This window comes from Arvicanthis niloticus, chromosome 15 (assembly GCF_011762505.2).
Source record: "Arvicanthis niloticus isolate mArvNil1 chromosome 15, mArvNil1.pat.X, whole genome shotgun sequence".
Classification (NCBI taxonomy): domain Eukaryota; kingdom Metazoa; phylum Chordata; class Mammalia; order Rodentia; family Muridae; genus Arvicanthis; species Arvicanthis niloticus.
Window position 1 is genome coordinate 43951285 of NC_047672.1, and position 14629 is coordinate 43965913.

A 14629-nucleotide genomic window follows, 5' to 3' on the forward strand; every position below is an offset into this window, starting at 1 on the left:
AGAACACTATAGGTGTCAATTCTTAGAGTAATATCAAAGTCCTACTTGAAATGGTCTTTCCTATCTAATCACTGAATTATGTCAAGGAGAATGGGCCTCTCAAATGCATAAAAATACCCAAGAACTTACCATCATACTTTGCAAGGACTGCCTGAACATCAGCATAGGCTTGGAGTTCCAGAAGAGCTTCTAGAAGGTTTTCATGGATGTTGAACATGCTTAGAAGGGGGAACTCCTTCATTAACTAGAAAGGAAGAGACCAGGGAAATAATTAATACACATAACTTCTATTTTCACACTTATATTTAAGAAATAAAACATATATATGTAGTAAATAATTCCTATAGTCAAGTATTTTTAAGAAATAGTTCTTGAGGCTGGGGAAATGGCTCAGTCAGTAAAGTATTGACACATAATCTAAAGGACATGAGTTCAACCTCCTGAACTCTTATTGAAAACAAAAACAAACAAACAAAACTCTCCAGAGCATGCCTTGTAATCTCCATGCTGTGCTGGAGAGGTTATGGCAGAAGAATCCCTAGGGCTTACTGGCAGCTAATTTAGCTGAGTCAGTAAGTCTGACATTCAGTGAGAAACTCTATCTCAAAACAAAAGAAAAACAAAAGGAAAGGAGGAAGGAAAGAAAGAAAGAAAGAAAGAAGGAAGGTAGGAAAAAAAGAAAAAAAACACAGAATACAAGATAGATACCATATATTGATGTCTGGCCTCCACATACACATGTACGCACACATATGCACACACACACACAAAAGAAATAATTATTTTTACAGTATAACGGATACAAAATTGTCCCATTTACACAATATAAATACATAGGGACCGAGCGATGGCTGAGTTGGTAAAGAGCTTACCACACAAGCTGAGGACCTCAGTTTGATTCCTAGCACCCATTCTAAAAAGAATCGTAGGTGCAACAGCTTGCTTCTGTAGCTCCCAGACTGAGGCGGCAGAGGGCAGAGACAGACCTAGCCTGGAGCTTGCTGCTAGCCATCCTAGCCCAGCCAGCAAGCCTCAGGTTCCACTGAGAGATGCAGCTGCCTTGTTTTCTCTGCAGCATGTGGTGCAAGGCTAAGAAGACAAAACCCCAGCCTGGAGGCACAAGGTGGGCATGAACTCCTCCCACTAGAGCAGCAGTTAATGGTACTTCCAAGCTTCTAGGGGAGAGAGCCGCTTTCCACTAGGGAAGCAGCTTCTGGAAAGCTGACCACATTTGCGAGGATGGTCCCACCCCCAAGAGGATATTGGCAGCACAAACAACTTGAAAGGACTGAAAAACAGAGAAGACACAGTTTGCTGGGTAAGGAAGAGGAGAGGGTCTGGGGGCAATTGGGAATGGATAACTATGATAAAAAACAATTGTATAAAAAATCAATCAAAATATTTTTAATTTTAAAAAAAGTTTTGGTGAAAACAAAACAAAGTAAAGCGCACCTGACAACACACAAATCTGACCTCTGGCATTCCCATGCATAAGCACACATGTGCACATGCATTTACATACACATGTGAAACTACACACACACACACATGAAAACACACACACATATATTATAATCCTTTAAAAATATTAAAAATTATTACTAGATTATAAATAAACGTATTTAAATCATTAAAAGCTTCCCCCCCCCTTATTCTTTCAGAAAAATGATGAGTCAGAATTTATACAAATTTTAAATAGGAAGAAACCCAAAAAAGAGAGGTTCTCAGAACAATACTCGATGTTCAGTAACTACAAAATACCATAAAGAGGCTAAACCTGGTGAGGAAGGAAATGTAGCCCACAGACTTTAACAGTTACTAGTAGCTTGGCCAGAGCAATTTAGATGAAAGGCAGAGAGTAAAATGAGAGGCGTGGGGACTATTATTTCAAGCAGCCTGGACAAAACTAGGAACTAGGAAAGCAGCTAGCTAGAAAGTAGGAGGGCTGAGAGAAAATATGATAGAGATTGTGTGTGTGTTGGGAGTGGTGGTGGAGGGGATAACCTCGGTAAAACAGGAAGCAAGGTCATCTGCTAGATCAGGAAAAAGAAATGACACAAGAAGTTTAAAGACAGAGATGAATGTGCACAATATCAAGAAAAAAAATCTGCTTGGACTAAGGCCATCTTGAGAACCTAACAAATTGGAGACTGAGTGCATGCATAGCAGCCACAGCTGCATGGTTGTTGCATTTCAGAGAACAGTGGATATCAGCTGGGCACATCAGCAAAAAGTTCTATGGTTAGGCTGAACCTGGCAAGTTGGATGAAGTTCTGTAAAAGGACAAGCAGCAGGAGATGTGACTATAACAGGTATAGATTAATGGTGCATACAATGCTTTCCAACTAGATACTGAGAAGGACAGGCCCAAAGAGATCAAAGCATAATAGTGTTCAACTTCAGTGAGAAGTAAGGGGAAAGACAGACCAAGACTTTCTTAGTATGTCTTCTCTTACAAAAGGGTTAAATTGCATCTTGGAGGAGAGGACCACATTTTTTATAAAGTAAATGCATGTATTTATGAGGCTCTAGTTCAGTGGTTCTCAACTTATAGGTTGTGACCCCTTTAAGGGTCAAATGTCAAATATCCTGCATATTAGATATTACATTGTGATTCATTATAATTCATAACTGTAACAAAATTATGAAGTAGCAACAAACATAATTTTATGATTGGGGGTCACTACAACATAAGGAACCATATTAAAGGGTCATACCATTAGGAAGGTTGAGAACCACTGATCTACTTAAGCTTCTACATGGATAACTATTTTAAATTATAATATGATGACCTCTAAAAGGTTTATAAATCTTTTTATATCAATATTCATGATAGAAACTATGCTGAGATAAATAATAATAAAGTATAGGTATGCTAGCCAGTTTTATGAGAACTTGACACAAGCCGTGGTCATTGGACAGGAGAGTCTCAACTGAGAAATACTTCTTCAGTAAGATCTAGCTTCAGGCAAGCCTGAAGGTCATTTTCTTAGTGACTGGCATGGGAGGGCCCAGCCCATTGTGGATAGGGACATCAGTGTATAGGTAATCATGGGTTCTATAAGAAAGGAGGCTGAGCAAGCCATGGTGAACAAGCTGGAAAGCAGCAGCCCTCCATGGCCTCTGCATCAGCCCTTCCTTCCAAGTTCCAGCCCTGCTTGAGCTCCTGTCCTGGCTTCCTTCAGTGATGAACCACAAAGTGGAAGTAAGTCAAATCCTTCTTTCCTGACTTGATTTTGGTCATGGTGTCTCATCATAGCAATAGCATAAAATAGCCTAAGATAATATGCTAACTTGCCACTAAACAGGAAATTAACCCATGTATGGTGCTGACTGTCTACTTCTTTTGTTAAGAATATTTTCAATATCCTTTTGTATTTTAAAGCCATGACTCATTTAGGACATTTTTTAGTTTAGTTTAGTATCTTTTTCAAACCCAAAGAACATCATTTTACTATAAAAACACCTATCAAAACCATTTTGTGTCCAAAAGACCCATGGTTTGAACTTCCAGAACAAGGTCTGCAATATTTCCATTGCTATTAAAGGAAGCCGACGAGATGAGCTACACACTGTGGATGTTCTGTAACTAATAAAAGTAGTTCTTGTTCTGGTTCACTTTGGTTCAGCTGACATCATCCTTTGATTTTTTTTCACTTTTTCTAATTAAAGCTTGTTAGAACTTAAGTTCTCTGTCATAAAGCAGCTGGCAACACAATAAAGACATTTAATGAACTGTAAAATTTAAACATTTATCACTTTTGACCTATTTTTCAAGTAATAATCAAATTTCAAGGATACATGTCATATTGTGTAATTTTAAAGTATAATTCCAAATATTAGTTACTAAAGTTTAAATATAAATTTTCAATAAAACCCAAGAAGACAAGTGTACACCAGAACTTTAAAATTATTTTAGTGTCCAGGATCTCAGTCCCATCCATCTCCATGTGAAGTGCTCCCACATGCAAATGCCTGCTCTGCCTTCCCACCTAAGAGGTAAGATCAATTTATAAACTGTCTCCTGACAGTTTTATCTTGTTTCTATAAAGGTAACATACCTAATATTCAATTGAAAGTTTCCCTTTCCCAGACCAGCTTATCAAATCTGCTTCTCATTCTTGGTATCTGCTGCATTGGAGCACAGTACTATTGGTCTCTCATTAATGCCTTGTTCCTACCACTACTGACTTCTTACATGTTCCTGATGCCTGTAATACGTAAAACATAGCACTCAGGTTCTCACAAAGCTGTTTAGAAAACAAATATATTAAGATTAGGTACAATCACCTTTGCTGAAATAGCTCAGAGGGAGAGCGTTAGACTGAGAATAAGCAGTTTTGTTCCTTGAGCTTGATGTCTGAATTTTACTTATACTCATATTTTGAGCTAAAGTGTGCCAGTATACGCACAATTAGTTTTACCTTAGTATCACCTCTTTCTGACTCAACGTCTATAACCCTGTTGTAACGGTTTTTTAAACATATATTAAGATTATCTTTCATGACCCTATATGTCGAGACAATTCCACCAGATCATTGACATGGTTATCTGTATCTCCAAAAAACCAGTCAGATGCAAATACAAATTTACAAAGAAGCTGTTTATCACATTACATGTTACAGTAAAGAAAAATGCATGTACCTTAAATGTGACTTGTTATAAAACATTTACATATAGTAAATATCATTTTTTTTTACTATGTGTAGTTATTAGAAGTTCTCTTTGAAGGTAAATCCCTATTGGTGAAAACAGCATACACTGTAGTCACAGAACATGGAGAAATCAAATTGATACTGACCTAGAAACTTTCTCCATGCTGAGTCATTTTCATGGTACTGGAAGGTGCTATCTAGGCTACTGGGGGAAGAAGGGTAAGTCATTGACAACCTTACCAGCTGCGAATCTTGTAAACCACAATAAAAACCAATTGGCAAGATCTGTCCATGGGTATAATAGGGGTATGAATTATGAGTGTAATCAACCCCACCTTTTTTCCCATCAGAGTTAAGATGTGCCCCACAGGAGGACACACTTGCATGTACTATAAATGTAGCCAAGAACTTGTGGTTGGGAAGCTAACAGATCCTGGGGGAGAGGGGGGAGAAACCTACTATCATCATTCTGTCAAAGAGAAACAGTATCAAACTGTTGTCTATGTTTGCATTTTGTTTTTCAACACCTACAGCTGCTCTCAGCCCTTATCAGAGAAGTTTCTTTGTATGGTGGAAGGTAGTTTAACTCAGAACTGTAGAACTGGTCCAAGCGCAGAGATAAGTGTCAATGGACTGCCCAGTCCTTCCTCTCTCTCTCTTCCTCTCTCTCTCTCTCTCTCTCTCTCTCTCTCTCTCTCTCTCTCTCTCTCTCTCTCTCTCTCTCTCTCTCACACACACTGAAAGAAGAGGTGGGAAAACAGTAGTAGGTGTTAGGGGTACAGGAGGGCTAGTGAAACCATGCTCTGGACATAACAAGTCTGCTGAACCTGTGAACTCGCAGAAGTTGTGCGGACCACATCAAGATCAAGCCAGTCAACATTCTTGCCTGGAATGAGAAGGTTCATGAGCTCCTACCCCTAAGTGAGGAGTTATGAATGGTTTAATGGCTTCTCAGGAAAGGCGAGAGTCAGTTTTCTTTAAGGGTATATCCCCTGGCAGGTCATCCACACTGCAGTACATGGTCCAGCATCTAGGAGTATATGGGCAGCACAAATTGTGGGAGTGAGGGATAAGAAGGGGAAGTGGATCTCAGAGAAGAATAGGGAGTGTCTATGATCAAAGCACAGTTAATGAAATTCCTAAAGAATTAATAAAAGTATTATTTAAAAGCTCTCCTCTAAGACCCATGACCTAACTAGGTCCAAGGAGTTGGCTACATTTCTTATACCAGGTATAACCTCCCTCCTGCTGAGTTGGGCCTTAAGTACAATTAGACAGTTGTTGGTTACTGCCGAGATAAGAGTGATCCTCCTGCACCATTGGAGCTACCTTGCCGTATTGGTCATTGATATGGTTCATAGGTCTCACAGCTGGTTGGGAATACTGACTGTGTTCCTCCCTTGGCAGGTTGCATAATACCTTCTGGTATTATGAATGCTAGACAAAGCTGTTAGCTTATATCCAGCTCAAACCTTCTAAGTACTATCTGAAGTGTACATGTCTTCAGCAATAGATGTACATTTATCTTTAATCTCTGAGAGACAGCCAAGGGCAACACCAATAGTCGATATTGTTTTGGGAGTCACTTAATGGAGGTTTCTTGTGCCTGGTATTGGGGTTTTGTTACATGATCTAAGGCTCTTGTGTGGAGCACTGTTACCTCAAGTGGTGTGACTTCATTTAAGATGTACACACATGCATATCACATTTATATGATATACACACATAAGTATTACAGATAATTTTAGGTAAGTATGAAGTAATATGATTCCTTGAGGTTTCATTAAACATTCATTAATATTATTTGTCCCTCTTCCTTTTGTATTTGTCCCTCTCTCCTTCCTCCCCAACGCTCCCATCCCATTTTTCCCAGTTACCCCCAAGTATTACCTGTATCCTCTTGTTTCTGTTTCTAGTCTTCCATTCATATGGTTCTGTTTTGCTTTTCTGATTTCTGTGGTTAAACCACCTTAGATACTCACATCTGAAAATCTGGAACTCTGAATTGTGTTTGTCTTTCTAGGTCTGGGTTACCTCACTCAATAAAATATGTTCTAGTTCCATCCCTTTGTCTTCAGATTTCACAGGTGAATAGAGAACTTATTACCACCACTTTCCTATACTAGCATAACTCATATCTGCATTCTAAAACTTATATAATACCTACAGCTTCCACCCTTCATCACAAAAGCTTCTCTGTGCAGCAAACAGAAACCAACACAGAAAGGTACGACTTGTCCTAATGGAAACCCCAAATGTTTTGGGGGGAGCCTAGTCCCAGTTGATACATCTACAACATAAATCTGCACCCAAGGCTCAGAGAACATCATATAAGAGGGTATCAGAGAGTTGGTCGTGATTATGTCTCCTAGAAGTAACAGCTTTGTAAGCTACACCAATGATACAACAATATGGCTGCCAGAACAAGGCCTGGCCACAGACAGTGTCAATAGATATGCTAAAAGGGAAGGACATCCCACGGGGCCCCACTCTTAGACAAAAACTTCAGGCAACTAATGACTGCTGAGAAGGAGAACTGGTCTTTTCTAGCAATGAGCCACTTAATGAGTTAGCCAACACCAAGTGGCTGGCCCTGAAATCATAGGCACACAACAATACTAAATGAACTCAGAGGGTTTTATACATATACATCATATGTATATACTTACACACGTGTGTGTGTGTGTGTGTGTGTGTGTGTGTGTGTGTGTGTGACAATAATAGAGAAAATGAGGCCATAAACTTGAGAGGAAGTGGAGGGAACATGGGTAGGATTAAAGGAAGGAAAGGGAAGGAAAGAAGTGATATAATTATATTTTAATGGAAAATTTAAAGTTCTCAAAGAACTTTTAGCAGCCTGATCTGGGAAATGCTAGCATATACTGTTACATCAGGTAAAAGCTGAGAAAACTATATTGTGCAATAAGATTATGCTTCTCTTACGTGCCCTTATATAGAAACATGGGCATGTACTGAAGAAAAGTTATTTCTGATTGCTGAGATTAAAGGTGATTTTTAATCTCTTGCTCCATATTTTTATGGATTCTAATATTTTTAAAGGGACATACATATATTTGAGAGAGTTGAGAGGAGATTTGATCCCTTTTAGTAATACTGGCTAGTCACAGCCAGCAAGATGGCTGTGTGAGGAAAGAAAGGGCTTGATACACAAGCCTGACAACCTGGACTCTCTCTCTCAGGAATCCACGTGACAACAGAAAGAAAGAACTGACTCTACAAAGTTGTCCTTGTGTACACACACACACACACACACACACACACACACACACACACGCTGTTATTAAAAATAAGTATAAGAAAGGGGTGCTGGCTTCTTATGAAATTCAGGTTCACACAGGCATGTTCCAGTCAATGAGGGCTTTCAGTTCCCTTCAGACACTCACACTGTTGTCTCCTAGCTTGCTTCCTTGAGCACTTTCCCTCTGTCCCTAGTCACTCTGGCCAACTCCTAAAACTCCAGGAACCTTTCCTCTCATCCTCCAGCTCTGCTGGCGAGAGTCTTTGTCCCAGCTTCCCTGCAAGCAGTGATACCATCGTGTTCCTGTGTTCTCAATCAGCGACTGACTCTGTATGGATACACAATACTTACTTCATGACTGGATAGCTTTTTAAAATGCAGTTTCTTTGTGAAGAGACATACTACGTCATGATGTCCCAGGTCTGGGTCAGGCCTTTCCTAAACACGTTCTTTTACTCTTTATAATCTCTCATTACCTACATGCTGGGAGAGTGAAAAGTAGACCCTGTAAGTTTTGACTCAGTGTACTGAAATTTTTTTCTTACGCCAAAAGCTGCTCAGATATGTAAGAGATGATGTATGGTCTCTATCCCTGGGACTGATTTTAAGAGAATAGGCCAGTCACAGGACTAGTCACTACAGGACCTCTAGGATTGTACAACTGCAAGAAGGAATTCCCAGACCTAAGCCTAGCTTGAGGTCTTTTCTCAGTTCAGTGCCAGAACCCATTTGGCTTTCTGGTTTGCTGCGAGGTTAAGCTCCGGCCTTGTCAGATAGAACCGGTATACACCATTCCTGGAATTCCTTCTACAGTTGCTAGTCCCTGTGTTTTTGCTCAAACTGTTTTCACCACCTGGAATACCTTTCCCCCTCATTTACGAGGCAGCCTGTCAAAATCACCCCACACTCCAAAGCCCAGATCAAATGCCACCTCCTAAAGCCACAGCAGCATCATAGAGAACGAGAGCCAGAGCCAGAGGAGCCTGGAGAGATCCTCCAGACACCCTCCTTACTTTTCAGAGGAGCACCCTCCCAACACCGCCCCACTGCAGCACAAGGAAGGCTGGAAACTCAATGACTCGGTCAAGGTTAATGCTGGGACTATGATTCAAACCCAGTCATCAGTACCACGTCCAAATTTCAACACATCATAGCTCCAGTCTTAGGACAGCCAAGTCTGGAGAAATGAACCACTTTGCTTCTGAAATAATGCTTATATTTCTTCTTGCACTGTATTTACATTGATTTAAGGAAACAGCCATTCGTAGAGGGAAAAAATACATTATTTTGGAATTGTTTCTGAGTTGGAATCCAGCCCCTGCTACCTACTACCTGCTTTTATATAGCTTGTTAACCACCTGAGCTTTGGTTTTCTTCTGTCACCTGAAGATGTCACATGGGATCTTTTGTAGTTCCCTACCATCCATGTAGAGAGAACATCTACATGGCAATACTCTAACAGCAGGAGAAGCCAACACCTCTATGAAGGCCAAGGAGATGCCGTTGGAGGTGTTTCAAGACATAGGGACTCTATGCCAACTACGCAGTACTTACAACCTGAAAACAGCTGTGGGCAATATGTAAATGAATCAGAAATCCTCTGTCCTCATAAAACATTCTTTACAGAAGCAGGTAACAGGCTGGATGTGGACAACAGGCTTTCATTTGCCAAAGCCTGGTTAATAAGAAGAAAATTTAAAACCCAAGAGGTTTTTCTAAAATGCATTTCTCAGTGATATCATACTTTAAAAGCCTAACACCTCTCACTCCCAGCTGGTTTAGCAGACTGCAGACAGGAAAATGTAAAAGGCCATCTCTACAACTGACCATTGCCCCTTACAGCTCAGCTCCCCGAAGCCCATTCACCCCATCTCGGAGGAGTCGCCAGCTGAAGTGTACTACAGGAGCAGGGAACCCTGCTGAAACACAGGACTGGACAGATGCCTTATTCATGACAGAGAGAAGGAATGAGCTGCCTCTCCTGTCTTAATGGGAACAAAAGTCAAGCAGTTTTGAGTAGAAGAAACATACCATGGAAAAATGTGCTCTAAAACACAGTATCCTTGAAATAAACTGAAAAATCCACACAGTCCTGGTAGTGTGGACATGTTTTTTTTTTTTTTCATTTTATTTTATTTACATTTAAGATGCCATCCCCTTCCCCATTTCCCCTCCCTAGAAAACCCCTGTCCCAAGCCCCCCTTTCCTTTTTGCTTTTATACAATTTTTTAAAAATGTTAATCAAAGGATTTATAAGTTTGGTAATGCTCAATCAGAAGGGTAATCCAATACCCCACCTAGATATAAAGACTATCTTTGACTGGTGGAGACCTGTGAACATCTGCCTCCATGCCCCCTCTCTCTTTCTCTCTCTCATCACCTAGCTTCTCCTCTCCTTCATCTTCTCTCCTTACTCCATCTCTTCCTCTCAGTACTCCTTTCCACTTAGCTCCTCCTACATATCACTCTTCCTGTTAAAGTAAAACTTTTCTCTCAAAATACAGTTAGAGCATACTTATTCCTAATTGTACCAGTGAGGTATAAGATAGTTCTAATACCCAGTCCATCATTTTGTTGACTAACCAGAACCTCTGTCATCTCTTCTAACTAAAACACTTACTTTTGATCCTGGCTTTTTTTTTTTTTTTTTTTTTTTTTTTTTTTTTTTTTGGCTTTATAATGAATGTCAGCTGAAAACTATCTACTCAGATCTTTTCTCTCAAAGTAAATAGCCAGGGTTGGCTATGAGACTATGGGTCTTCAACCCCGTCAGAAATCCAGAATGACTGAGTTAACTGAAGTTATAGGAAGCACTAAACATAGCTTCTAAAACTTAGCCAATTTATAGAGACCTCTGAACACCTGAGAAGCCCCTATACTACCGAATGTTCGAGCATCAAATCTTCAGCCTTCTGGCCCAGAGTCATCTGACAGACCTTAGTGATGCAGGATTATTAAGGGCTGATTACTCTGTCTGGGCAGATATAATCAGTCGACTATTCTGCATGTGTGTCCTCTTCAGGACAGTAGTTAGTCTGTAGATGGAAAGAGGCAATTCTTGCCTAGTGGCTGTCACCACACAACTGGCATAACTCCAAGGATGCTCAATTTCATCTTAGAATCCACAACAGGAAGCTGTCAGGAGCAGACAGGTCTCTAATCAGAATGGACATTTATATAAATTTTTGTAGCGTCAATTCTATGGACTTCTGACGTTTTGAAAACCAACTATCCATGTAAGGTCACCTGGACTGTTGTCTGTTCACTCCTCTTGGCTATTTCTAAATAAAATATGGGAAACCTCCTAACAATTAACTCAAAGCCATAAATTTGCTATAGTCCCTTAACTCATAGGTTAACCGTCCCAAATCAGTTAAAAAAGTTAAGGAAGGACTGGGTCTAGGCCTTGTATTCCTAAATGTGTTATACAAGCACATTGCCCATGAGAGTATCAATATTCATCTCACTTTTATATTAATAAGGAGCTCGTACCAATGAAAACCTTAAATTTGAAATCAAAGTAAATTTTGTACCATTTAAGAAATTATAACTTCATCTTGATAATAATTATACAGATTTCTACCAATAGGTTATGGCTGTGCAATAAGTCCTAACTAATCCTCCCTGTTCCAACAAAACCACTACTTTTCCCTAGAAAGACAGACCATTATTAACCACATTAGTCCCCAAGCCCAGGGAATAGGGGCGCTGACTCTTCTGTAACTTCTTCAGGCTGATTATGGGCGTTGAGATATTAGAAGAGGGGTGGGGGGAAGAGTAAGTTGATAATCCTCTGATGCTGTGTCTTCACTGAATCCAGATGGAATTCCAGGACATCGGAGGTTTGGGCAGGTCTGCTCTGTATACTTGATGAGTAGATACACCAAGGCTGTGTATTCTAAGATACTGCCCGAGTTAGCGCGCCTGGGATCCCCGCTTCCTCTGGGTTCTTGAAGGTTGGGGGGCAGAGCTGCCACCCCAGATCTGCTCAGTGCCCTGGCCCAGACCGGAAGGCTGGACATGTTTTTATATATTACTTTTTATGTTTCTGTACTATAAATTTCTTCAAGATGTTCAATATTTTTCATATATAATATCTCAAAACCTGAAGGGCTAATTTTCACTAGATTTATTTTGTTTTCTTATATTCCAATTGGCTTCTTTGTTACTATTTTTAAATCTTTTTCTATTTTTTGAGATTATAATATAATTCCAATATTTCCCCTTTTCTTTCCTTAATCCAAACCCTTCCATATGCTCTACTTGTTCTCTTTCAAATTCATAGCCTCTTGTTTTCATTAGGTGGTATTGTATACATATATGCATATACACATATATTCCTAATGTTACTTGTATGTATGTTTTCAGGGCTGACCATCTGTTACTGGATAGCTAATTGGCCTGTCTTGGGTGGTGGGGTATCTATTTCTCCTACTCTCAGCAATCCTTAGTTCTCTGTAGTTCTTTGTACCGGGCTGAGGCCTCATGGTCTTCGACCCACCCACCCACTTTAGCATATCAGTTGTTGCTGGACAACTGACTTTTGATGAAAATTGTTCTTTTACATTGAGGGTTTGATTCTGTAGCTCCTTAAGGGGGCCTCAGTTAGGTGTGGTGGCACACACATCCAGTCCCTTGTGCAGGTAGATCTTTATAAATTCTAGGCCACCCGGGTCTACACAGTGAGATGCTGTCTTTAAAAAAAAAAAAAAAAAAGAAGTATCCGAATAAATACTTCCTCCTAAAATAAATACTTCCTCCTAAAATAATTTGATCCTAACAGTCTGGCAAACTGTATTCCAACTTTACAATGATGTCCAATGCCTGCTAATCTCACATGAATACAACCTATAATTCTTTACTTTCCAACTACTTTAAGAAAGTATGTTCACTGATAGAACTCCTCTGAGGAACTACATATATTATTAACTCATCATGAAAGGTGTTTTGGAGGTAAGCCTACTGTAGGGTAAATTCCTTCCCTATTTGAATCTTAGTGGTGAGGTTATGGTTAGGTTTAGGGAAGATTAGTTAATAAAATGTTTTTGAGTATGTCGTGAATGTTGTATCCTTTCCAGACCTACATTGACAGCCCCATAGCCCATTATCTTCAAAATGAAAGGACTAATTGTGGGAAAGAAGGTACATTATAGAAATCAAGAGCCTGGCTTCCTGGCATCAGATATAAATCTGAGTTTGCAGTCACAAGCAGTGGAACTTCTGGGGTGAGCTCATGGTTTCATCTGTTGGAGAACAACAGCACCTGGTTCATAGAATACATACATCACGCCCTGCACACACTCCCAGCCAAGCATGGAGCCATCATCCTTGTATGATAGAGGCACAGATATATTGAATTTCTGATGGGCTATTTGTTTAGCTTTGGTATACTGGTTGTACAATATAGCATATACTCTATTTATTTATTTAGAAATAAAGTACAAAAATGGTTTGGTGACATAATTTGCCTATTAAGAAAAGACTACAGTTCCCACATCAGGCTTGAATGAAAGCATATGATAAATGTTGAGGCCTGTTTTCTATAAGCCAAGTCATTCTAAATAAATCTTTGAATTCACTCACTATCTAGCATAGTTCTGTTTATTTATTTCCCTCTGTCTTCCCCTCACTGCTAATTGCTTTTTCCTGGCAGCAAGGAATTTATATGCCCCACTTTGCCTAAATATTACAGTTTCTGTAGAATAAAAACACTAACTTTCTTATGAGTCCTCTAATACCTATGAGGAAGAACATGGGATGGGCCATGGATAGAATTTCAGTTCCAATTTTACATCATCTGGCTATTGTCAGTTCAAGTTTATTTCAATGGAAGAATCTGAAGCACTTCTGAAGTTAACATTTATGAGCTCGAATGGACAAAGGAGGAGAGTTAATTTGCTGGACTTGAAATGCTCTGTGGACATAATTTAGAACTACAGTCTGTATGCTTTTTCTCAACTGACTTAAAGGATGAAAACAACAGTTTAAACTTTTCAAGTTTAATTTGCATTTATTTAAACATTTTATTAGTTTAGCTATCCATGTATTGTGCCTAGTGTGGAAAACTCTTACATATTTTAAGGCAAAGGTAATTAACATAGCACCTCAGCCAGATTCCTACGGAGGTCAAGTCAAGCTTAGCCTAATTAAGGTTTAGACAATTTGGCCTGTATTATATTCAAACAGCAGATATTATTTTGTTAGAGCTGCAAGTTTGACATTTTTAATCAGTTTCAAATAAAGGCATAAATAGAAAATAGAAAAGACACTTTATACTGCATGACTGGAGAAAGGGAAGAATGAATTACTTATAAAGTCCTCAGAGACACGGGAGCATTCCATTTACACAGAGACTATAAAATGCAGTGTCTACAGGCTCTAACATACATTAATATGAAAATGTCACTTTTACAATTAGTTAAAAGGCAAATATTGAGCCACACCTATTCAAAAGTCACATGAGCAAGCCTGATGTGTCCAGATGTTGAATAAAGTGCTGATTCCTCACTGGAGTGATGCATATCCACATACAGAGCCAGTTACAGGCATGACCACGGTCTCCTAATAAGCTTTGTAACCCTTGAACCCAAAGGGTTGGAGGGTCACTTACATAACTATCTGTGCTTCCTGTCAACATGATGCTCTGTTCATTCCAGACAAGGAACGTTGTCTTAAAAATTTAGCAATCAATATAAGCTGTGTATTCACAGAGTCC

At 39.5% G+C, this 14629-nt stretch overlaps 1 protein-coding gene across 3 annotated transcripts in view; it reads right to left on the reverse strand.

Moving 5' to 3' along the window:
• Nucleotides 1-14629, reverse strand: part of St7 (suppression of tumorigenicity 7) — a 252673-nt gene that overhangs the window by 56332 nt on the left and 181712 nt on the right. For all 3 annotated transcript variants that reach the window (XM_034519092.2, XM_034519093.2, XM_034519094.2), the window contains one exon: nt 130-244. In XM_034519092.2, coding sequence (XP_034374983.1) covers nt 130-244 — 115 coding nt within the window. The remainder of the gene's footprint in view (nt 1-129; nt 245-14629) is intronic.